Source organism: Podarcis bocagei, assembly GCF_964188305.1.
Source record: "Podarcis bocagei genome assembly, chromosome: 3".
In the NCBI taxonomy this organism is placed as follows: Eukaryota; Metazoa; Chordata; class Lepidosauria; order Squamata; family Lacertidae; genus Podarcis; species Podarcis bocagei.
In genome coordinates, this window is record NC_138127.1 from 86,956,884 (window position 1) to 86,979,774 (window position 22,891).

Consider the following 22,891-nt stretch of genomic DNA (forward strand, 5'->3'; position numbering starts at 1 on the left):
AAGGGAAAGCGAGACTCGTCTCCCCTGCATCTGAAAATTCATTACACATGCTAGAACAGGAAGAGGTCAAGGAATTAAAACTTTCTAATTTGCTTTAATAGTTAGACGTGGCAGTATGCTTTTTTATATATATGGGGGAGGGAGTTTCTTCTTTAACAGTTTAATAATGGTAGCTCTGAAAACCTGAGAGGTTTATTAATACATCAGGCAGCTTCTGATGTTCTAGTGCTTTATAGGTACAAATCAAATGGGAACAACTGCGATCAATTCAAAAGTTTGGTGTCATATTATTTGAAAATGGGCCTCTGTATCTTTGACACGCTGTCCTTTTAGGCAGCTGCTACCAATTCAAAATTACCTTTATTTCTGATGCTCTTGCCACAGGAGGCTTTATGCAGTAGGCTGACTCCTAAAGGAAGACTAACAGTTGTGGTGTGAAGCCGGATGCTTATGCAGTCAGGTGCTTGAGGGAACTCTTCCCTCTCCTTCAACCCACTGACTGAGACTTGTGGACCAGAAAGCCCTTGATTCAGTTCCTGGTCTCTCAGGCTTGGCCACCCCCCCCCCCCTGGGGAAATAGGCATGAGTCCTGGGGAGGCCTACTGAGATAATGTGAACAGGCTTTGAGCATTCCAAAACGGAGACTTGGGCCCAGGCTACCTAAAGGACCATGGCCTCCTATGTCACCATGTCCACTCCCTAAGATCTATGTGTTTTGACTATGGCAGAAGCTCAATTGAGACATATGAGATAACCTTCTTGGTAGCATGACCCATACTGGAGAACTTCCTTCCAGAGGAGGCCCATTTAACTCCCTCATTACTTATCCTTCACTGCTAAATTTATTATTAGTTTATTCATCACCATCATCATCATTATCATCATCATCAGCTAGTTAAGTTTCAGATTGCATAGTTTGGTTTTAATGATAGACCCTGATAGTTTAGTTCAGGGGTAGCCAATGTGGTGGCTTCCAGATGTTTTTGGGATCCCATCATCCCTGACCAAGGGCCATCCTGGCTGAGGTTGAATAGTCATCCAACATCTGAAGACATTGTCCACATTGACTAGCCATGATTTAGCTGGCTTTAATCTTCTGCTATTGTTTATTACTTGGGTGGTTGTGTGTGTGTGTGTGTGTTTGATGTTTTTAAATAATGCAAGCTGCTCTGAGCACCATCGTTAGAAAATTCCAGGGTAGTAGGGTTTTATTTTTACATACTACTTTGAACTAATCTTTGACTACATATTCTTACTAAATCTTTATGGTACAGCAGTAAAGAATTAGCACCTGGGTCACTCTGCTTCAGCTTTCTTTGCAGGAAAGAAAAAGTAGCATCAATACATTTCTAACTGCTGCAGTAAGCAGGTATGAGTCAAAGAAAACACAGAGCAACAGATCTCATGAATACTTAACAACATTTTACTATCATGACATTGTGGAGCAGTAATTTCCTTTAAGGAAGTACCATCTCCCTGTTAAACTAAATGTTCGGCTTCCCAACAGAGCACACAACTGGGGCATTGGCACTAAATGTGGAAATTAATTGATGCCAGAGCGAGCTTTAAAATATTTAAAACCAGCATGCAACTGTAGGACAAAATAGCATTCGGGAGTTCAAATGTGGAGGGTTGCTGTTATCAGTATTTTAGCCTTTCAAATTATATAGTCTACTTACTGCACTGGTGAGGCACAGCAAATACTACATCAAGGCACTAGTCATGAGCAAGTGTAGACTTTTGACAGTTGTTTCTCCATCCCTTGTCTCTGTCGTCTCCAAAATGCTCCCTGCCTTACACAGCTGTGTTATGTAGACGAGGTGGGGAAGTCCTGGGAGAGCATTGCCAATAGCTGCTATTACAAAAATAGTTGGGGGTTGGGTTGCATCCATGCACTGGAGTGGGAGGGGGGATGCCCTCCCCCTTTCCGCCAGTGTTACAGCTTCTTGTGCACCTGATCATTTGCAGAGGTCTATGTATTTTGGAAGCTGATCCTATGCAGCTAGGGAATTCAACAGACCTTTCTCCTAGGAAACTACTACGCATAGGACGATAAGTCATGCCGATCCTAATAAACTGGATATTACGATTATATAGAGTAAGCGCTGGGCTTTGGGACGAAGGCGGGAGGGCTCTGACAGGATCCTAGAGTCCTCCTCCTCCCCAAAGCCTAGTTAGCACTTGTTCAACTTTGGGAAGTAGACGGGAGGAGCCTGGGACCCTGCCAGTCTCATGCCTTCTTCTCCAAACCCAGCATCTCCTTTAACCAGTTTTTGGGAAGATGGTGTTGTGCTGGGGGGGGGGACATCAATAATAATAATAATAATAATAATAATAATAATAATAATAATAATAATAATAATAATAATAATAATTTATACCCTCCCCATCTGGGCTGCTTCCAACAAAATATTAAATTACAGTAATGCATCAAACATTAAAAGTTTCCCTAAACAGGGCTGCCTTCAGATGTCTTCTAAAAGTCTGGTAGTTGTTGTTCTCTTTGACATCTGGTGGGAGGGTGTTCCACAGGGCGGGTGCCACTACCAAGAAGCCCCTCTGCCTGGTTCTCTGTAACTTGGCTTCTCGCAGTGAGGGAACTGCCAGAAGGCCCTCGGGGCTGGACCTCAGTGTCTGGGTAGAACGATGCGGGTGGAGACATATACTGGACCAAGGCCGTTTAGGGCTTTAAAGGTCAGCACCAACACTTTGAATTGTGCTCATCTCATACTGCAATCATGCTACAGAAATAAATTTCAAAGCTAACTAAAGGGCTCCTGTGAGCACAAAGTGGTAGGTGGGTCTGAGACTTTTGTACATTAGATGAGGTACCAGATTAAAACCTCGTTGTCTAGGTAACAGGAAAGACCATGGATATCTGCAACCAATCAAAGCAGGCAGTACTGGATTGGAAGGATCAGTGATCCAAGTACATATAAGGCATATTCATTTGTACATCTCCGACCTCATTTTGTATGATCATACTACTGTTGAGGCAAAGTGTTCACAGAACTACATTATGCTGTACAATTAATCTCTCCCGTCACTTTCCATAGAGGTAACCTTGCCTCCTTCCAAGCGGTGCCATTTGCAGAAACCCAAGTAGCAGTGGAGCCAGAGAAGCTAGTTCAAAAACAAAACTCTTGGGGGTATAAGAGAGTGGAGTGTGTCCAATTTTAATCCAGAAGATAGGTGCGCTTTGCTCAGTCATAAATTTGTGTTTGTTATTGACAGTTATGTTCAAAGTAGTTCACTGGTTTTGTACCACTGCTGAAACAAAAAACAACAGTAAATCTTATTCCATATTACCCATAAAACAGACACATCAGATAGAAGTGCAGCATTTGTACTGCTGTGTTTATTCCAAGGTTAAAACAAATAGAATTTTATTTTAGAGATGGGGGAGTGGGAGGGGGGAACTGTGGTGGAGTCAAGTGTTTCTACACAGAACCTGCCTTTGAACGCAACGCTCCGCTTCCAAGAGACGGCTCACAGAAATGGAATGAAGTTTACAGATCATCAGAAGAAAATGTCAGGAGCTAATCAAAACAACACAGCTCTGCTGAAACAACTCCACAGAAATCACAGTCAGGCTCGTAACATAATTTGAGAAGGGGCCTAAATGGTAGATTCCAGTGAGAATTATCAAGCCAAATCATTTCAGGTTGCCATTTTGAATCAGCCTAGTAGTTCAGTCCATAATCTTTTCTTCTGCAAGTTAAATGCACTTTCAACAAGATTCCCAAATGCCCTTGTCCCTAAAACGAGGTCATCAATCAACGTAACAACTTCATTTCTAGTTTGCACTGTCAACTTGGTCTGCCCTACTGTCAGGAATGCCTGCTGCATAACCCCTCTTATTTTCAAGTCAAGGGTGTGAAGACTAATCTGCAAAACTACACAGGAGATAATGGCTTTCTTCTCAACTTCTGGTATTAATTTTGCTCTTCTTCTCGTAAGCGTTAGAAGGTCACCATTTCCCAAACTTTTCTTAAACCCCAAATCGAATCTCTAGAATTTGCAACATAAAATCACATGATTGAAGTGTATTGGCAGAAGGTTAAGTGCAAGTCTTCCTTCCAGTGGATAGTCATTAGTCTCTATTAATCAGGGATCATTCATTTCATCTTTTTTGGGTTGGCTGCCATGTAGAGCGCTATCAGACAGTAGATGGTCCCTCCTATTGTTAGTGCCATCGTGGTCCGGTAAAGAAGCTGATCAGGAAGGCCCCGTTTCAAGTGCACTGGCAAACCATCGGGCTTCTGTTGATAAAATATATACATAAGAATTAATAAAGGCATGTACATTACCATCCCCCAAGCTAAAGTCTATTTGTACAAAATGTGAATGAAAGCTAAACCAAGATAGCAGATAGCAGCGAGCACAGACTATGGGTTTGGTGACCTGCGTAAGTTCCTGACCTTTCTCATGAAAGCAATGAGATTACTCAAAGCAAATATGCACATTTGTATTATTTATACAGGTTCTTGATAATTAAGTGCAGCCCACCCAACTCCATCCAGTTTAAGGGCAGAATACACCCACACACAGCCCAGCAAATGTGTTCCACGATAACTTCTAAAGCCCTGGGAACCTTTATCAGAGGTCCACGCACGTTAACTACGTATATTAGTCTGTATCACAGGGCAGATACATGCAGCTCAGTTGTGGCATGAATGGCAAGTGGAGGGAAACAGATCTGACTTCTATGGGCTGTGCTCAATATTTAAGCAGCTGCATATGCAGGTCCTTCCTCTCCTTTCTTAACACTTGGTCCTCCTGTCTTGACATCAGAGAAGGACCACAGCTCAGCCACAGAGCAAACAGCTGCAGGCAGGAAACCCCGGGTTCAGTAACTGGCATCTCTAGCCAAAAGGACCAAGTAACGGATGATGGGAAAGACCTCTGCCTGAAACCCTGGAAAGCCTCTGCCCACTGCAGAAGGTGATGCTGGAACAGATGGACGCAGAGTCTGAGTTGTTAAATGGCAACTTCTTAGGTTTCTGACACTGTGGCATTTCATGTTTCCTGTCATTGGTAGCCTATCAGGGAGCACAGTGTTGTGAAATCACAAGGAAGTGCACCACATCCAGACTTTATGGGAGAGGAAAGGGAAACTAAGGGAGGAACTCAATGTCACGCTACTACAAACATTCCATCTGAGCAGACATATCAGATTGCCAGATGGAACGATCCCCCTCTCCCCAAGGATTGTTCTAGGGATTCTCCCAACCTCCACCTAGAGCCAATTTTGGGGGTGCACAGAGGAAGGAGATGGGGAAAAGAAAAGCCACATGGCACAAACAGAAGCCCGCACATAGGGCTTGCACTGATGAGGATCGTTACATGACTCCCACATCACATCTGCACTATTCACTTACACGCAGTATAAAAGAATACGGCAGAATATTCCTTTAAGTGGCTAATCACACCAGATGCTTCCTGGCAAAGCATCGCTAACTTGCGAGTCGTGAGGTTTCAAGGGAAAAGGAAATAACACCAATTAAGAGCAGGAGTGTTTTCCGAATAAAAACAGAATGCCAGAAAAAGTGAGCTTCTTAAAGATCTGTTATTCCATCAGAACAAGGGAGTTTTGCATATTCCATGCAAGGTGCTCCAGTGGTTTACTCTGATCTCAACTGCTAAACCCACTGCATTTATTAGTAGTTGCATAACGTTAATAGCAATGTTTAACTGTTGGGTTTTAACCTGACTATGTAACTGCCCATGGGCAAGACTGACCTGAATATGGCAAGCATCTGCAACAGACTGGAGAAGCAAAAAAAGGATTAGTGCTGAGTTTATTCGTATCAGCAGATGTTGTCCGAAATGCTGCTGTTATAGAAGTGGAACACGTAACTTGCAAGCAGAACTCTGCATGTACAGTGCTCTTTCTTAAAAGTAGAAACTGGAATCTGGTCCAGAATTTTGAGAACTGCTACCACAGATGCATGAGTAGTGCAGAGAGAAATATATTGTGCCGCAACATACTGACATTGCCAAGAGAGGACTCAAAAGCAAAAAATGGGCTGCCAAGTTTGGGGGGTGATTCTTAAATGTTCTGAACAGCTCCTTTTCTCCATAATCTCCACAGTTATCACTACTTGTGTACAATCCTGTGTGCCCCTTTCAGATCTTCATGTCTTTTCCCAGGTTCCACTCTTTGCCCTCTCAGAGAGTAATTCAACGTTGCACCAAGGTGGCTGTTCTGTCACAGCAAGCATTTTGGCCTGCCAGACAGAACAATTCCCACTCTCCTCCTCCCATATGCTGTTCTGGGGTCTATCCCAAGCCATTTTTGGGGGGGGAGCCATGCAAAGGAGAAGAGAAGGAACCAAAGCCCCGATACATAAGTGGAAGCCCTCACTCAGGGCTTCCACGGACAGAAATCATTAGTTGAATCCCATACTTGGTCTTCGTCCCTGCCAAAGACCTTCCATTTCATTGAAAGCTTCAACCTTGTAAGAATAATCAAGCAAAAGACAAACAGGATAATTTTCAGATATGGTATGGTTGAAGATTGGGCAGGGGGAAAGACAACAGGAGAGGGAGAGAGAGAGTTGAGGAGGAGGCAAAAATCATGCAAAGTGCACCTAGCGCTGAACTTACATTTAGCCTGCTGTAAAATTTGTTTCAAGTTCTTTTTAAAATACTGTTGACCTCTAATGTAAACACAGAAACATAGATATTAGCAGCACTTTATCTACACTTCTGCAAGCCTCAAGCATTCAGCATCTCCAGCAATCAGACATAAATTCAACTAAGATTATTGACTGAATATTGTTTCTTCCCACCTGAAAAAACTTCTGCAGCTCTGGTACCCGGTTTTTACCAAGATACTCAACGGTGGACGGTCCTTCTGAGGCAATTTTAGTTGGTGTTGCAAATATTAGAGTTGGCGACTCTGTAGATACAACTGGCTTGAATCCCTGCATAAAATGAGACGATTAAAACTTTGTTTGCAGTGAGCACAGTTACCAGATACATTATCAGCTATATAAACAAGTGACCAGACAGTAAGAGACTACAAAGCAAGAGCGTCTCTGGCTTAACCTTGAACACTGTACTCCACAGGACCATCCAGAAGAGACACTTAGAGAATTACGGTCAAGAGCATATTTACAGTCTGGAAGTTTGCCTGCAAATGGCAAGTCATGTGCCTGTTATAAAGGGAAAGAGGGGGAAACAAAATCTCCTCCATCAGCTCAGTTGGGTTCAAGTACCAATGACTTCTCCACCCTCAGAATTAAATGGAGAGAACCTGAATTTGCTTTTTCCGTCCCCCCCATCCCTTGATACTTCTTTTGAATTGCATTAACTGTAGGCTGTTGCAGCATGGACCTGTGTATTTCAGAAATATACAGTGGTACCTCGGGTTACATTCGCTTCAGGTTACATACGCTTCAGGTTACAGACTCTGCTAACCCAGAAATAGTGCTTCAGGATAAGAACTTTGCTTCAGGATGAGAACAGAAATCGTGCTCTGGCGGCGCGGCAGCAGCAGGAGGCTCCATTAGCTAAAGTGGTGCTTCAGGTTAAGAACAGTTTCAGGTTAAGTACGGACCTCCGGAACGAATTAAGTACTTAACCCGAGGTACCACTGTATTCCATTTTGCAACCATTTTACAATGGTGGCCAATTTATTTCTAGGACCAAGTGCTGGATTTTACATTTAAGCATTTATTCCAAGGTCTGGTAGGAACCCATATAACTCAGAGACAGCCATTCCTACACAAGCTCCCCTGTTTATATTCTGCAGAGTGGGGGTAGTCCACTGTGTGCCCCATATCACATGAGGGGAGGACACGTGGGATAGGAGACTGCCCCACAGTTGTGGAAGAACTGTCACGAAATGGTCTGCAGCTCTAATGTTTTGCAGCAATCAAGGAGGAGGCAAAACCTTCCTCTGCTGCAAGACGTTTAAGTGGGCATTTCCGCTTGTAAAATACTACCTCCATAGAATGTACAGTTTAGTGACTTTATGAGACTTTGGTTTTATTGCTATTGCATTAGTGGACACTTTGTTAGAAGCATATTCACACATTGAAAAGGCAAGTTATAAATGTTTTAAATCAATAAATTGCCCTTTCTGCTTCACAATACAAGCTGAATCAAGTCTTTTTTCTTAAAATTTTCCAAATGAAGTCACCAGCACATAGTGAAAAGAATCTGTCAAGAAGCCAACCCAAAGCAGCAAGAAAACAAAATTAGACTGGCAAAGTCTGCCTCTTCCAGATGCAGAAGCAAATGTTTCTCGACCAAGGGTAGCCAATGAGGTGCTCTCCATGTGTTGCTACTAGCCATGGGGGCTATGTTCTCCCTCCGCTGTCAGGAGGCAATGTGCCTCTGAATATCAGTTACTGGAATCACAAGTAAAGGAGAGTGCTATTGCACTCAGGTCCTGCTTGCAGGCTTCCCCTGGGCATCTGGCAGGCCAATGCAAGAACAGCATGCTGGAGTAGATGGGCCTTCAGCTTGATCCAGCAGGGCTCTTACATTCCAACTCTCATCAGCCCCAGACAGCATGTGGAGAGATCCTGCCTCAAATCTCCAGCAAACCATGAAGCTTAGCGAGTGACTTTGGGACAGCCACACTCTCTCCTGCCACAACCTAGCTCAGAGGTAATCCCTACCAGAGAGAAAGGACAAATCAAGCTGTTAGACTATGCTGAAATGGCAAAACTCAGAGACCAAGACAAGAAATTCAAAAAAGAATGGGGAAAGTTTGTGATTTATTTAGGAGACCACTGTGAGCAGATGAAAACATTAGCAGGATTTTAATCTTACTTGTAATGTAACAAATACTACGGACAATATGGATAGATACAAAACATAATTATGAAATGATATGCAGTCGGAAATGTTGACAATAGGACCCATGGGGGAAGTCTCGAGATTCAGAGTTATCTCATTCTATGGATATGTATTTGGTATTGTAACTAATTTACATTTGTAAAACCAAATAAAAATGATTATAAATAAATAAATAACCTAGCTCAGAGGGCTGTTGGGTGGAGCAATCAATGAATGCTGCCCTGAGCTTTTTCCAGAAAGAGTAGTGTATAAATGAAATAAAATTTGGTAAATGATCCAAATCATCTTCTTTGGGAAGCAGGCCTTAGGAATGGGCTCTGGAAATTCATAACTATTTTAACTCACTTAAAAAAAAAAACCTACTCTCAAATTAATGGCAAAAAATATGCTATTGGAAATGTATTGCTTTCTCAAAACAACATTCCAACACCATGACCTCAGGCCAGCCTTCCTCAGGGTGTCTACCAATGTCCATGAATAGGGGAGGGCAAACAGCCATTGCTTACTGCTTCTGTACACATTTTCTGGGTTCTTACAACAAGAAGAAATGAGGCAGCAACAAGTGAGCAAAAGTTGGGTAGCTTCACAGTAGGGCACACTGCAAAGCTGGAGGGTGGCTGGATGCTACTCTTGTCTCACTGTCCTTCCCTGGTGTTTCCAGTATAACCCCTGCAGCTCAGTCCCACTATGTTAGAACATAAGGAATAACATAAGATGAGCCCTGCTGGATCAGGCAAGTGGCTCACCTAGTCTAGCATCCTGTTCTCATGGGGAACCAACTAGATACCAACCGGGAAGTCCACAAACAAAACCTGAGTGCAACAGTATTGTCCCCTCTTGTGATTCCTTGCAACTGGTATTTAGAGGCATACTGCCTCTAACAATGGAGCCATCATGGATAAGAGCCATTGTTCAATCAGGCTTAGTTTCAGGATGTGAGTGTACAGGATTGCAGCCTCAGTCTGGTCAGCTGAACAGATGTGGGAGCTGACCCCTCAATACCAACAGGAATAGGGGTTACATTCATAACAAGTCATTCGTTTAGTCTTTCTTCCCCTTGAGTTTTGAATGCATTCGTGAACATCCGTTTAAAAAGAAAGTCAATTAAGAGATGAGCATGCCACCTTCACAATGCAGTTTGTGTTCATTTAGGCATTCAAGCATTGCTGATGAAGAACCAAAATGCAGCTAATTCTGGAATGCTTTACTTCTTACATGCAGGCATTTAACAGAGCTACACTCAAGTAAAAAAGGCTGTGCAGCACAGCCAACAATTACCTACATACAGATTCCCTACTTTATTATTCCAGACAGTGAGTGTGAACACAATATGCTTGACATTAAATTTGCATTTTAACAAGGCTAATAAGTACATGATTGAAATGAATGTCTACTAATTAGTTTTTGTTTGTTCATCTATCAAGCTGTCTGCCAATCACATACGTTATCTGAAAATAATGTTCACTTGTCAGGTTAACTTTATGTAAAACTATTTATATTTGCTTTTAAAAAAAACATGCAGTAGGGAACTCACTCAGCTCTATGGAATGCATCAGAAATCTATCCAAAGACAGACCCCACTGCTATTCTGCATATCTGTGAATGTATTCATAAAATACAAAAAATCTGTATTGAGAAATATAGCCTATCCTAAGCTACAGCTGAGAGGTATCTTTCCGATATACACACAGTGTGATCCCCATCTGGCCATTTTAAAATATGCCATGGTATCAAGGAATGACCATAAATATTCTGTTTGGTGAGGAGGAACAGAACATTGATGAACAATGGTTTTTCTACAAGGGAAGTTAGCAGCCATTTTGGATGGGAGAAAACCCATGGCTTAGCAAAAGGGATGTGCTGTGTTGGCAGCAACAGGTAGGGAGAGTGCAGAGGATATAGGGCAAGAAAGGGGACAAGTGAGTCCAGGAGATAAGAGTAACTAGAAGGCTGGGATACCCGAGAAACAAGATATTTAAAATAAGAGGAGCACAATCGCTGTCGGTGGAAAGGAAAGAAAGGAGAAAGGGTAACAGAGGCATGTGGACTGCTAGCAAGGAGACGAGAGAAAGGGGTTAGAGGTTAGTGTACTGTAGTATAGAGGTTAGTGTACTGTAGTCTAGGCCAGTGTTTTTCAACCTTTTTTGGGCAAAGGCACACTTGTTTCATGAAAAAAATCACGAGGCACACCACCACTGTGTGCGGAGAGGGGGAGGTCAGAGCCCCGCTGCTCTCTATGGGGAATCGGATAAGAGCGGACCGCCTGTCCGCTCTCATCTGATCCCATCCGATCTGATCCCCACCCAGGATGGATGGAAAATAGGGTGGACACAGTCCAGCGCCCGCCTAGTGGGCGAAAATTTGACTTTTTTTTTAAAAAAAATCTTTCGAATTTTTCAATTTTTCCCACGGCACACCAGGCAACATCTCGCGGCACACTAGTGTGCCGCGGAACAGTGGTTGAAAAACACTGGTCTAGGCAATCAAGGGGGATGAATGTCACTTTGTAATATGAACTATTCGTCTAAAATATTTCAGGCTGCATTAATTAATTGATGGGTTAAAGTATTTACAGGCCTCCCCCTACAAAAGAATGAATAAATCATGCTGTCAACACAGAAAACATCATAAAAGGGACACCAAAAAAAATCATAAAAACGACTCATCTAATAAGTTTGAGCAGCGGAACAGGCCTGTCGGCATAAAAAAGACCCAGGAGATGCCTGAAATGCCGACACTAAATGCCATACTTCTAGTTGAAGCTACTCAGGCTTCTGAGACACAGGCATTAAATAATAGCGCTCCGCAACATGTTTTCTAAATGTATGAAGTAGTGAGCCCCTTTTTATTTTAAAAGATAAAGTTGTAAAACAAAAAGCAAGTTAAACCAATTATTAGAAAAGTGGACAAAAGACAAATAAAAATGCCTGCTGAATCGACTAGTGCAGCAGCCTTTAGGGGGAAACAGCAGAGGTAAGTGGCTTCTCACATCTAAAGACAGGTTGTTCCAAAGCAGAGGAACCACCCAAGAAAGAGCCACATGTCCCCCTATCATTCTTCCAGCCTCTCCCTGTGAGGGTAGGCAGACAAGAGCCTGATTGTGTGACTGCAGCAAGTTCACTGTCTGATTTCTGGTAGAGCAGGTTCCTTAGGAATCCAGGACCCAGGCCATAAAAGGCTGTATAGGTCAAAAACAGCCCAGACAAACATCAGTGGACACTGCAATTTAAATTGAGGCTATAAATTGCTTGATGCATTCCCCAACCTCCCTGCCCCTTGCATTTAAAGTACTGTACTGTACTTGACTTCCTTCCAAGAATCCTGGGAAATACTATAGAATCATAGAACAGTAGAGTTGGAAGAGACCCCAAGGTCATATAATCCAACTTCCTGTAATGCATGAATCTCAATAACAGCACCCACGGCAGGCGGCCATCCAACCTCTGCTTAAAAGCCTCCCGTAGTTCACTAAAGGGCGCTGGGAACTGCAGCTCTGTGGAGAGTAAACTACAGCTTCTACAATTATTTAAAGCTGTCCAGGTGGTGCAAACGTGCTTCCAAAGGTGTGGTGCGGATGCAACCTCTGCTTTTCTTGCAATAGGTCATGCCCCACCCCCAACTAATTTCTCCTGATTTTTATTGCTCACTGTTCGTTTCATTTACCATATACTGCATTCTCTGTACAGGGAAGCCTTTTAATGTGTAATGTTTTATTATGATTTTATGTATCTTGGAAGCCACGCAGACTGGTTGGGGCAACCTAGTCACATGGGTACAAAGAACAACAACAACTATTATATTTCAAATACTCTGCAACAACGCTTATTGACAACAGCTATTATACATATTTCAAATACTCTGCTGTGATGCTTATTGACGACAACTATATTTCAAATACTCTCTGCCACAACGCTTATTGACAACAACTATTGTATTTCAAATATTCTGCTGCAACGCTTATTGACAACTACTATTATATTTCAAATACTCTGCTGCAACGCTTATTGACAACTACTATTATATTTCAAATACTCTGCTGCAACGCTTATTGGCAACTACTATTATATTTCAAATACTCTGCTGCAACGCTTATTGACAGCAACTATTATAAATACTCTGCTACGCTTATTGCCGAGAACTACTATATTTCAAATACTCTCCCCAGGGAAGTTTGCCCAGCACCTTCATTATGCACCTGTAGGCGCCAGGCAAAAATGTTCCTCTTTAACCAGGCATTTGGTTGATCCGATATACAACCTATGCCCTTTTAAAATGTGTGTGGGGTTTTTTTTGGGGGGGGGTATTGAGTTGCTGTTTTTATTTTTATTAGGTATTTTGTGGTTTTATATCTTGATTTTATTCTATGAACCACCCTGAGACCCCCCAGGTATAGGGCAGTATAGAAATTCAATAAATTATCTTTCAAATCAGAACCAGTGAAGGCGGTAAAGGTCCTGTGTGAGTGTCTGGAGGCAGTTGGAGGATGGATGGCAGCTAGCAGATTGAGGCTGAATCCTGACAAGACAGAAGTACTGTTTTGGGGGGACAGGAGGCGGGCAGGTGTGGAGGACTCCCTGGTCCTGAATGGGGTAACTGTGCCCCTGAAGGACCAGGTGCACAGCCTGGGAGTTATTCTGGACTCACAGCTGTCCATGGAGGTGCAGGTCAATTCTGTGTCCAAGGCAGCTGTTTACCAGCTCCATCTGGTATGCAGGCTGAGACCCTATCTGCCTGCAGACTGTCTCGCCAGAGTGGTGCATGCTCTAGTTATCTCTCGCTTGGACTACTGCAATGCGCTCTATGTGAGGCTATCTTTGAAGGTGACCCGGAAAGTACAACTAATCCAGAATGTGGCAGCTAGACTAGTGACTGGAAGTAGCCGCCGAGACCAGTCTTGAAAGACCTACACTGGCTCCCAGTACATTTCTGAGCACAAGTCAAAGAGTTGGTGCTGACCTCTAAACGGCCTCAGTCCAGTATACCTGACGGAGCGTATCCACCCCCATTGTTCTGCCCAGACACTGAGGTCCAGCGCCGAGGGCCTTCTGACAGTTCCCTCACTGCAAGAAGCCAAGTTACAGGGAACCAGGCAGAGGGCCTTCTCAGTACTGCCACCTGCCCTGTGGAACTCCTTCCCACCAGGTGTCAAAGAGAAAAACAACTACCAGACTTTTAGAAGACATCTGAAGGCAGCCCTGTTTAGGGAAGCTTTTAATGTTTAACTGACTATTGTATTTTAATATTCTATTGGAAGCCGCCAGACTGGCTGGGGAGACCCAGCCAATGGGCAGGGTATAAATAAATTATTATCTATTTATTTATTTTTGACACCAACCATATTATGTTTCAAATATTCTCTGCTGCAAGGCTTCCTTGCAAGCCGCCCCAGGGAACACCTAGTGGGCAGCCACAGAAGCGCGTGAAATACATGAAGCCCGCTTCTCCATTCCGCCTTCCCCGCTTCTCAATGAATAATAGTAATAATAATAATAATAATTTATTATTTATACCCCGCCCATCTGGCTGGGCTTCCCCACTGTGGAGGGTTAGAGAGAGTTCTCTCTTTAGGTCATTGAGAGAACTGGACTTCATGGGGCCCCGTAGGGAAGTCTCTCCTCTACGTGAAGCGCAGCTGTGAAGGTCAAGCTCCCGGCGGCCCGAAAGCGCGGCTGCCTCCGTTACCTGGGGAGCGTAGGCGGCGGAAGCGCCGGCCCCCACCAGCCTCTGCGTGAAGCCGCTGAACTTGTAATACATCCCGGCGCCCTGGGACGGCTGCCTCGCTCCGCCACGCGCGCAGCTCCGCTTCCCCAGCCTTACGAGCCGGCAGCTGCCCGCAGTGCTGCCCGCCAAGAGGAAGGGGTGGGCGAGAAAGGACCTCCTGTGCGACCGGGTCGTTCTTGGACCTCTTCCCCGAGAGGGGTGTCCTGCGCAAGTGCCTGAGGAAATCGGTCCGAACGACGAAAGCGCCAGCGCCATTTAAGCGCCATTGAAGACCCTAAGGCGACCCCGCCCTGGAGTAGGTATTTTACTATTGTCGCGCTGTGGTTTCGTTTGGCCGGCTTCGGAAGGAAGTCGATTTCTAATCGGGCAGTAACATAGACAACCTCAAAAGCTACCTCGGTGTACTTTTTGGTCTTCACCGCCAAAGAGATGGGAAAGGGGTAGAGCCGCACTGCAGTTATCCGGAGGCGAAACTTCCTGGTTCCTTTCTGTAGTTTCCTCATCCACGCACCTTTTCCTCCCCTGGGACAAGAGTGAGAGTGGAAGAAACCCGCCATCTGAGCAGCAGAACTCGAAAGGTAGAGTTGAAGTATTCCAGGCGGAAATATTCTGCACAATTTCCTGGAAGCGAGCCCCATTGGCAGGCAGTTCTGAGTCAATAAAATAAATAATAAATAATAAGTAATAAATTCAGATGTCATCTCAAAGCAGTAAATGCTGGTTTTTGTTTTTCTTTTTAAGTTTTCACCTTAAGACCTGGTGTAAAAATAGCAAAATTCCTGTATTTACTGGAGTAATAGGGAAACTGTGGCCTTCCAGATGTTACTGGACTCCAAATCCCATCATCCCAGACCATTGGCCATGCTGACTGCAGCAGATGGGAGCTGGAGTCCCCGTTCTTTCTCCTTTTGCTTTAGTGTGGATGTGCTGATGCCCAATTTTGTGCATCTGTGCTAAAATGCTGGTCTCTTCCATTGCTTCCTAGGAGCATAAGAATATACTTAAGACTCTACCAAAAAATACATAGCAATCATGCAGTCTTCTTCATATTTCTGTATATTATGATGGGATCCACATCCCTCCTAAGAACATTAAACGAAACTGCTGAATCAAGGCAACAGGTTACTGTATACATAACACAAGAGCCCTGCGGGATCATTCTAGCACAGCTTCTAGCCGTGCCTGCCTTTTGGAGAGTACCAAAAATTGCAGCTAAAATCAACCCGGAAGCTGAAGTCAAAGTGTGAGTCTAACCTTTAAAAAAAGGAAGTCTGTATGTTTATAGATTGTTGGTTTTTCTTTTTTAAAAAAAGCCAAGAGCCCGAAATCGACCAATCCGCGGTAGGGAGGAGCGTCACGTGTAGGACAGTCGCCGAGCAACCGTTGTTAGGGAGAGAAGCCTTTTGATGCTCCTGCATCCAAGAGAAAGATGGTCAAGAGCTGGAGGAAGGTGATGTGCGAGAGGATGGCAGGCTGAAGAGGAGAGAGGCAGAGCAGCAACAACAACAAAAATAGCCAATGCTTGGAAACTTAGCTTTTAAAAAAGGGATTAGTTCCAGTTCATAATTTAAAATCTCACACTTAATAGTTTTGCTTTGTTTCATAACGTCTTGATTGTAAAAAAGAAGCCTCAAAGCAGTTTACAAAAGAAAAAGATGAAGCAATAAAAAAAATTCACAGCCGTTCTTTAAAACATACAAAATATATATCCTCTCCTAGCATCTATACAGTGGGCTCTGGGAAAACTCTCAAATGGAGCAATTTGGTTTGGGACACTGGGAGCTTTGGATCTGGAGGTGCTGCAGCCAAAAAGGAAAGAAAAAACAACAACTTCCACATGCACCTTCCACCTTGGCTGGCATCAGGAGCGATGCTTGGGATGTGCTCATTGCTTTGTTCCTCTGGATTATTCTGGCTGTTTGGAAAGTGCCATAAGACTCTCTTGCCCTCCCAAGCCTGACATTTTAGGTAACACCTTATGGCATAAGTGTTAAACAGTCACACCACTGTACTTTTAATCAGCCTGCAAAGTTTTAATCGGCCTGCAAAGACAAAAATGTGTGGTAAAGGGCACACTTTGTACTGACAGATTAGCCCTCAAATGGCCCGAGGAAACAAACATCGCAAACGGTGATGCCATGTCATTAACATAACCGTGATTTTGAAAACTCTACAAGTTGAAATGAAACCATATGTTTAAAACAGCAGTTCATATGGTGGAGAGGAAATTAGCAATAGTTATTTAAAGCAGGAACCGGAAGGACTCTGCTTGCAAAGTGGCATCTTGATAAATCATCAGCTTGAGTGGGTGATGACAGAATTAACGCCTCATTCCTAAACATTTAGCATTCACCACATCAGTCTGAAGTATTCTTGCCATGTTATACTACAATATGGCAGAATACCAGAGGTTGTTAACATTGCATTGACACAATTGTATAGGCAGTGAATTCTAACTTTTTATTTGTTGATCAATGGGCTGTTGGGGATGGGGATAAATTTAAGAATGCAACAGAATCGTATTCAGTCTAGATAATAGAATACTAGACATAGTTAGAAGCATTGCTCTATGTATAGATACTCCCAATTACTTTCAAGGGGCTTTACTCCCTAAGAAGTGTCCAGACGCTTCCACTAGTTAGCTATCTCCAGTTCTCCCATGGCAGGGTATCTATCCAGGTGTCCTTTTTATTGCACATTCATGATGATTTGTGCTCATGATGCTATTGGGGCAGTCACACACAATCCTGCTATCAAGGCTGCTTGTACCTACAAAAGATTTGGAGTGTTCACATTGCCTCATTTCTGATCTGTACATATTGTTGCATGTCATTCCAGTCTCCAAGCAGTGCGAGGTTCTAGGTGCTTATCCAGAGCTCGTGTTTCCTTTTGGAAATGAGGCACAACGCAGACTGTAGTGTCTTTATGATACATCGTGTATTTACATATATATACAAACTGAGCCTACAATGGGGGGCTTCACAGCGTTGAAGAGGGTCTTTTGCTTCTCCCATAGGCATGGCCTTGGATTACAGCAGAAATCAGCCATAACACACACACACACACACAGGCTTTCTAGCCTACAGCTTTTCTTCCAACTTCTAGCTCATATAACTCTCCACTCCTAAACCCTGACTTTTGTTCTTCTCAGTATCTGTGAGTTGAGGGAGAGGCCTCACCCATTTTTAATCTGGCACAGAACTCCCTTTCCTTTGTTCTCTTAATGGTCCATCACTCAGGCGATCAACTGAACACAGGAAGCTAGTCTGGCTTGATTTTAAACACTTGCTGGATGCAGGGATTAAAGTGAGTGGCACCCAGTTTAATACTCCAAGCCTTGATTAAATTTGAACCCTTACAGGATCCTGCTGTTTGACACCCCCAAACTCATAACAATATATTGTTGAAATCAAGGGTTAGGGAGACATCAAGGAAACGGAATAAACTGCCACGTGAATGCAGCCTTTGTTTATTTTGCGATGCTTCCCCAGTGCCACTACATGATTGCTACAGTGCAACAAAAGCGAGACAAAAATAAACCAGATCACCTGTGGTATTAAAAGTTGCAGGCTTTCAGCATGAAGAAAATTGGTCCACATCCCCTTTCTAACCCAGCAATTCCAAAGCCGTCACTCTCTCTAGGTTGGTTGATGTTAATTGCAGGTAAGTCACAAGAAAACATGCCATTCAACCCTTTGCTCTGGCTTCCAGGGATCTGCAAAGCCTCATTAGAGCCAAGGAAAGTAGCAAATGGGCTTGAGAGAGTGATGAAAAGTTCAAGGAGCAAGCAGCATGATGTGAGGAGCAGACTGATGGTGGTCCCCCCCCCCCCCCGAGGGTACAGAGAAATGCAAACTGGAGCCCTGGATTTGCATCCACCAATAACCTTGCCTCATAAATATATGAATAAGTAAACACACAAGAGACATTTCCCGGGGCCGATCTAAATGCAAACTACTCTTTGTTCTTTTGGGTGTACCATTGAGGCATGTTCGGGAGGAATAGGTGAGAGATGGTTCTGTGTTCGCTCTCATTAGGCAAAAATGACATTGAAACAGCAGCAGTAGCAGCCTTCCAGGGCTCTGTGGCTTGTTCTTTCAGAAGAGCTTCATGTTCAGATTGTTTTTTAATGAAAGAAAAAGTACAGAATTCCTCTCCTCACACACACACACACACCCAGTCTGCACAGCTGACAGCTCAAACGCCTTTGTATTTTCTTGCGGGGAATAATTTCTCAGTGCACCAAAACTTGCCTCGCAGGATCTTTTGTGCAGGACAGATGTCTGCTCCTCGAGCCCTGCGAATGTACCCAAGATGCAGTTCCATTCCCTCAGTCACAGAGAACAAGTGAGTGGGTGGATTTTGAATATGAAAATTGCTGTGTGTGTTCGTGGCTTGTTTATGCAGCAATCATTGGTAAAGAGCTTGAAATTGAAAGATGGGGTAGGAGGGCGGGAGGGAACCCACATACCTGTGTTTGATATTAATATGCACAGCAAACCAATGGGGAGATACTGCTAACCTCACTTCTGAAGTCCAAAGGAAGACTTTAGCAGCAAGGTAACACAGTAAGTACAGTGGTACCTCAGGTTAAGTACTTAATTCATTCTGGAGGTCCGTTCTTATCCTGAAACTGTTCTTAACCTGAAGCACCACTTTAGCTAATGGGGCCTCCTGCTGCCGCTGCGCCGCCGGAGCACGATTTCTATTCTCATCCTGAAGCAAAGTTCTTAACCTGAGGTACTATTTCTGGGTTAGCGGAGTCTGTAACCTGAAGCGTATGTAACCTGAGGTACCACTGTAGTTTGAAACCTTGCGGAAATTCCTTAAAAAGAGAGTTGTGTTGCTGGCATCCATCTGTCTCAAGTGACAATGGATTGTGCCTCTGGGAGTGTAGTCGAACCGCCGCATTAGCAGCACTGAAGTGATCTCCCCAGGGCGCAAGCCTGGGCAGTGTGTATGGAGGTCCTAGGCTACTCAGACGGCAAGACACACACATACACACACTGCCTCACTCATGTGGTCCAAAGGAAAGCAGAGCAATGTGTTTGGCATCAGCTTGGCTGCAGGAATTGCCAGAAGGAAGCATACAACTGTCTTAGGGACTGCAGTCTGGATTTGTGTAGGGTTTACTCCTTAGCCTCCCCCCCCCCCGAATATATCCCGCAAGGCAGCCAAGGTTTAGTACAGTGGTGCCTCTGGTTGCGAACGGGATCCATTCCAGAGCCCCGTTCGCAACATGAGCAGAATGCAACCCGTGTCTGCGCGGGTCGTGATTCGCTGCTTCTGCGCATGAGTGTGACATCATTTTGCGTGTCTGCACATGTGCGAGCAGCGAAACCTGGAAGTAACCCTTTCCAGTACTTCTGGATCACTGTGGAACATATCCTGAAACAATGTAACATGAAGCGGAAGTAAGAAGAGGTATGACCGTACCAGAGTTTTTCTTCTCCTAGATCAGACATCCCTAAACTCGGCCCTCCAGATGTTTTGGGACTACAGTTCCCATCATCCCTGACCACTGGTCGTGTTAGCTAGGGATGATGGGAGTTGTAGTCCCAAAACATCTGGAGGGCTGAGTTTGGGGATGCCTGTCCTAGATGGACTACCTTCCCAGGTTCATAAGCCCCATATGCCCCTCGCTTCCCTCTACAGCACATGCAGAAACCCCCTCCTTGACTATTGGACCCACTATTAGTCTCACCCAGAACCTGTCTTCACATGTAGAGGAAGTCCCTAACTCACCAAAGGTTTGAGATTCATCAGCTACCCTCACCTGGATTAGCCAGCCAATCTAAGCTGTTTCCTGGTGTGTGGCTGCTGTCACATGCTGACAGCTTCTAGGAGCCACAGGTGAGAGCTGAGTACAGGACGGGGACCAAACATGGACAAACTAGCCCAGAAGGAGCATGACATGTCTCCCACCAGAGATATCGTTCCACCCTTACCACCCCATACCTCCTCCTTCCAAATGAGTGTTTTTCTGGCATTTTAGGGCAAATTTGGTTTGTAGGTTGCCTGGCACCTGTTGTGATGGAAAAGCAAACTGAGAAGAGGTGATCTTCCTTGGGGTCGTGGGTTCGAGTCCCATGTTGGGCAAAAGATTCCTGCACTGCAGGAGGTGGAAAAGACGGCCCTTGTGGCTCTTTATGATTCTACGAGTCACCATCTTACATACTCCATTTTCCAATAATCAGTTCTTTCCATCTCAGGCTTCACCAGCAGGATTTTGTGTAGGAATCACCTTAACTGACTGGCAGAAGCATGTCACAACAGTAACCACAAGCTTAGCTTGTTTCTGGACAGGCTTGAACCTAGCACCTCTCATTTTCAAATAAATCACTGGTTGAAATAAATCCATTTGTGTTTATTTTTAATCAGATTTGTGTTTCTCTAAGCCAGTGTTTTTCAACCTTTTTGGGGCAAAGGCACACTTGTTTCATGAAAAAAATCACGAGGCACACCACCACTGTGTGCGGAGAGGGAGATGTCAGAGCCCCGCTGCTCTCTATGGGGAATCGGATGAGAGCGGACCGCCTGTCCACTCTCATCCGATCCCATCCGATCTGATCCCCACCCAGGATGGATGGGAAATAGGGTGGACACAGTCCGGCGCCCGCCTAGTGGGCGAAAATTTGACACTTTTTTTTAATCTTTCGAATTTTTCCATTTTTCCCACGGCACATCAGGCAACATCTCGCGGCACACTAGTGTGCCGCGGAACAGTGGTTAAAAAACACTGCTCTAAGCAGTGCAAACCAGCATACAGGGAGCCCTCTCACGTTTATCATCGTAAAAATCCCAAGAGGTAGGTTAAGCTGGGAATTAGTGACTAGCTCAAGGCCAGCCTGGGAAATTCATCCTCAGCTGAGGAAATGAAATGCACACATTCAGAGGAAATAACACACTGTGCTCCCACAAATATTTTCTTACCCAGGGATTGTTGTTAATCATTTCTTTCTACAGATTTCAATATGCAAAGAGGAAATATAAATTTATATTCACAATAAAGTTACACAAGGTTAAATGCACACATCTCTGTAATCAACTGTCCACCTGATGTTTACTTTAGAGAGAAACTAGCAGGGAATGTGTTTTGGCAGGCTTTGCACTCCAACACAGACACATGAAAAGAAACCCTAGAATATGGGTGAGACTCTTTTTGTTGGTTATGGGGAAATAAAAGGGACAGGAGAGCCATAGCTCAGCAGTAGTGCACATGCAAAAGACATGTTGTTGTTGTTATTGCTGTTGTTGTTGTTGTTTAGTTGTTTAGTCGTGTCTGACTCTTCGTGACCCCATGGACCAGAGCACACCAGGCACTCCTGTCTTCCACTGCCTCCTGCAGTTTGGTCAAACTCATGCTGGTAGCTTCGAAAACAACCATCTCGTCCTCTGTCGTCCCCTTGTGCCCTCCATCTTTCCCAACATCAGGGTCTTTTCCAGGGAGTCTTCTCTTCTCATGAGGTGGCCAAAGTATTGGAGCCTCAGCTTCACGATCTATTGTTTATTTATTATTTAAATTTGTATGTCACCATCCCATATACGGTAGATGTGCTCAAAGCTCACAACAGCACAACCAAATTGCAAACCGACACAAAATTCCAGTAGTAATCTGATACTAAATCACTTCAAAATATAACATGACAATCCAGTTTGATTATATGAACATTGTAACATTTTAAAGTCACAGCCTTCTGAATAGCTCAGTTGGTTATAGTGTGGTGCTGATAATGCCAAGGTTGCAGGTTCGATCCTGTACGGTGGCAGCTGCATATCCTGCACTCCAGGGGGTTGGACTAGATCAGGGGTCAGCAAACTTTTTCAGCAGGGGGCCGGTCCACTGTCCCTCAGACCTTGTGGGGGGCCCGGGCTATATTTGGGGGGGGGGGGAATGAACGAATTCCTATGCCCCACAAATAACCCAGAGATGATTTTAAATAAAAAGACACATTCTACTCATGTAAAAACACGCTGATTCCCGGGCTGTCCGCGGGCAGGATTTAGAAGCCGATTGGACCAGATCCGGCCTCCGGGCCTTAGTTTGCCTACCCATGGACTAGATTATCCTCAGGGTCCCTTCCAACTCTACAATTCAATGATAAAACACACTATCAAACACCTAGGTCATGTGTGCAACAACAGAATAGCTAGGCATGCTTTTTTATAATAAGAATACAAAGCTGAAAATGAATGAACTGCAGCTAAAATATTATGTTCATTTTTCACATGGTCTAGTCCTTCCCCTGCCCACACCCCTAATATTCTTAAGAGGGTCTCTTCTCCAGTCTTCGGAGAGTAGCTGGAAATGGGGAGGCAGAAAAAGGTCCTACTTTCCTTCCACTCTGCAGTTTTT

General features: G+C 44.1%; 1 protein-coding gene across 2 annotated transcripts; it reads right to left on the reverse strand.

Annotated features, from left to right (window-relative positions):
- Nucleotides 1-3,330: 3,330 nt before the first annotated feature.
- On the reverse strand, nt 3,331-14,686 carry COX7A2L (cytochrome c oxidase subunit 7A2 like). Of its 2 annotated transcripts, XM_081186126.1 has the most exons (4): nt 14,497-14,686; nt 8,497-8,629; nt 6,795-6,929; nt 3,331-4,262 (listed from the first exon to the last, which is right to left on the reverse strand). In XM_081186126.1, the coding sequence occupies exons 2-4, from the start codon at nt 8,560-8,562 to the stop codon at nt 4,119-4,121; spliced, it is 345 nt and encodes a 114-aa protein (XP_081042252.1). In that variant the 5' UTR covers nt 8,563-8,629; nt 14,497-14,686; the 3' UTR covers nt 3,331-4,118. The 2 variants fall into 2 exon arrangements, with proteins under 2 accessions (XP_081042252.1, XP_081042251.1); XM_081186125.1 differs by lacking the exon at nt 8,497-8,629 and having other exon boundaries at nt 14,497-14,684.
- Between the last annotated feature and the right edge of the window lie 8,205 nt (nt 14,687-22,891).

Excerpts from the sequence above, each read along its gene's own strand:
- COX7A2L (XM_081186125.1), bottom strand. The coding sequence starts at position 14,568 with ATGTATTACAAGTTCAGCGGCTTCACGCAGAGGCTGGTGGGGGCCGGC. Across the intron at positions 6,930-14,496 it reads CCGCCGCCTACGCTCCCCAG|GGATTCAAGCCAGTTGTATC; the intron begins GTAACGGAGGCA and ends CATTTTATGCAG. Across the intron at positions 4,263-6,794 it reads AGCTGCAGAAGTTTTTTCAG|AAGCCCGATGGTTTGCCAGT; the intron begins GTGGGAAGAAAC and ends TTTTATCAACAG.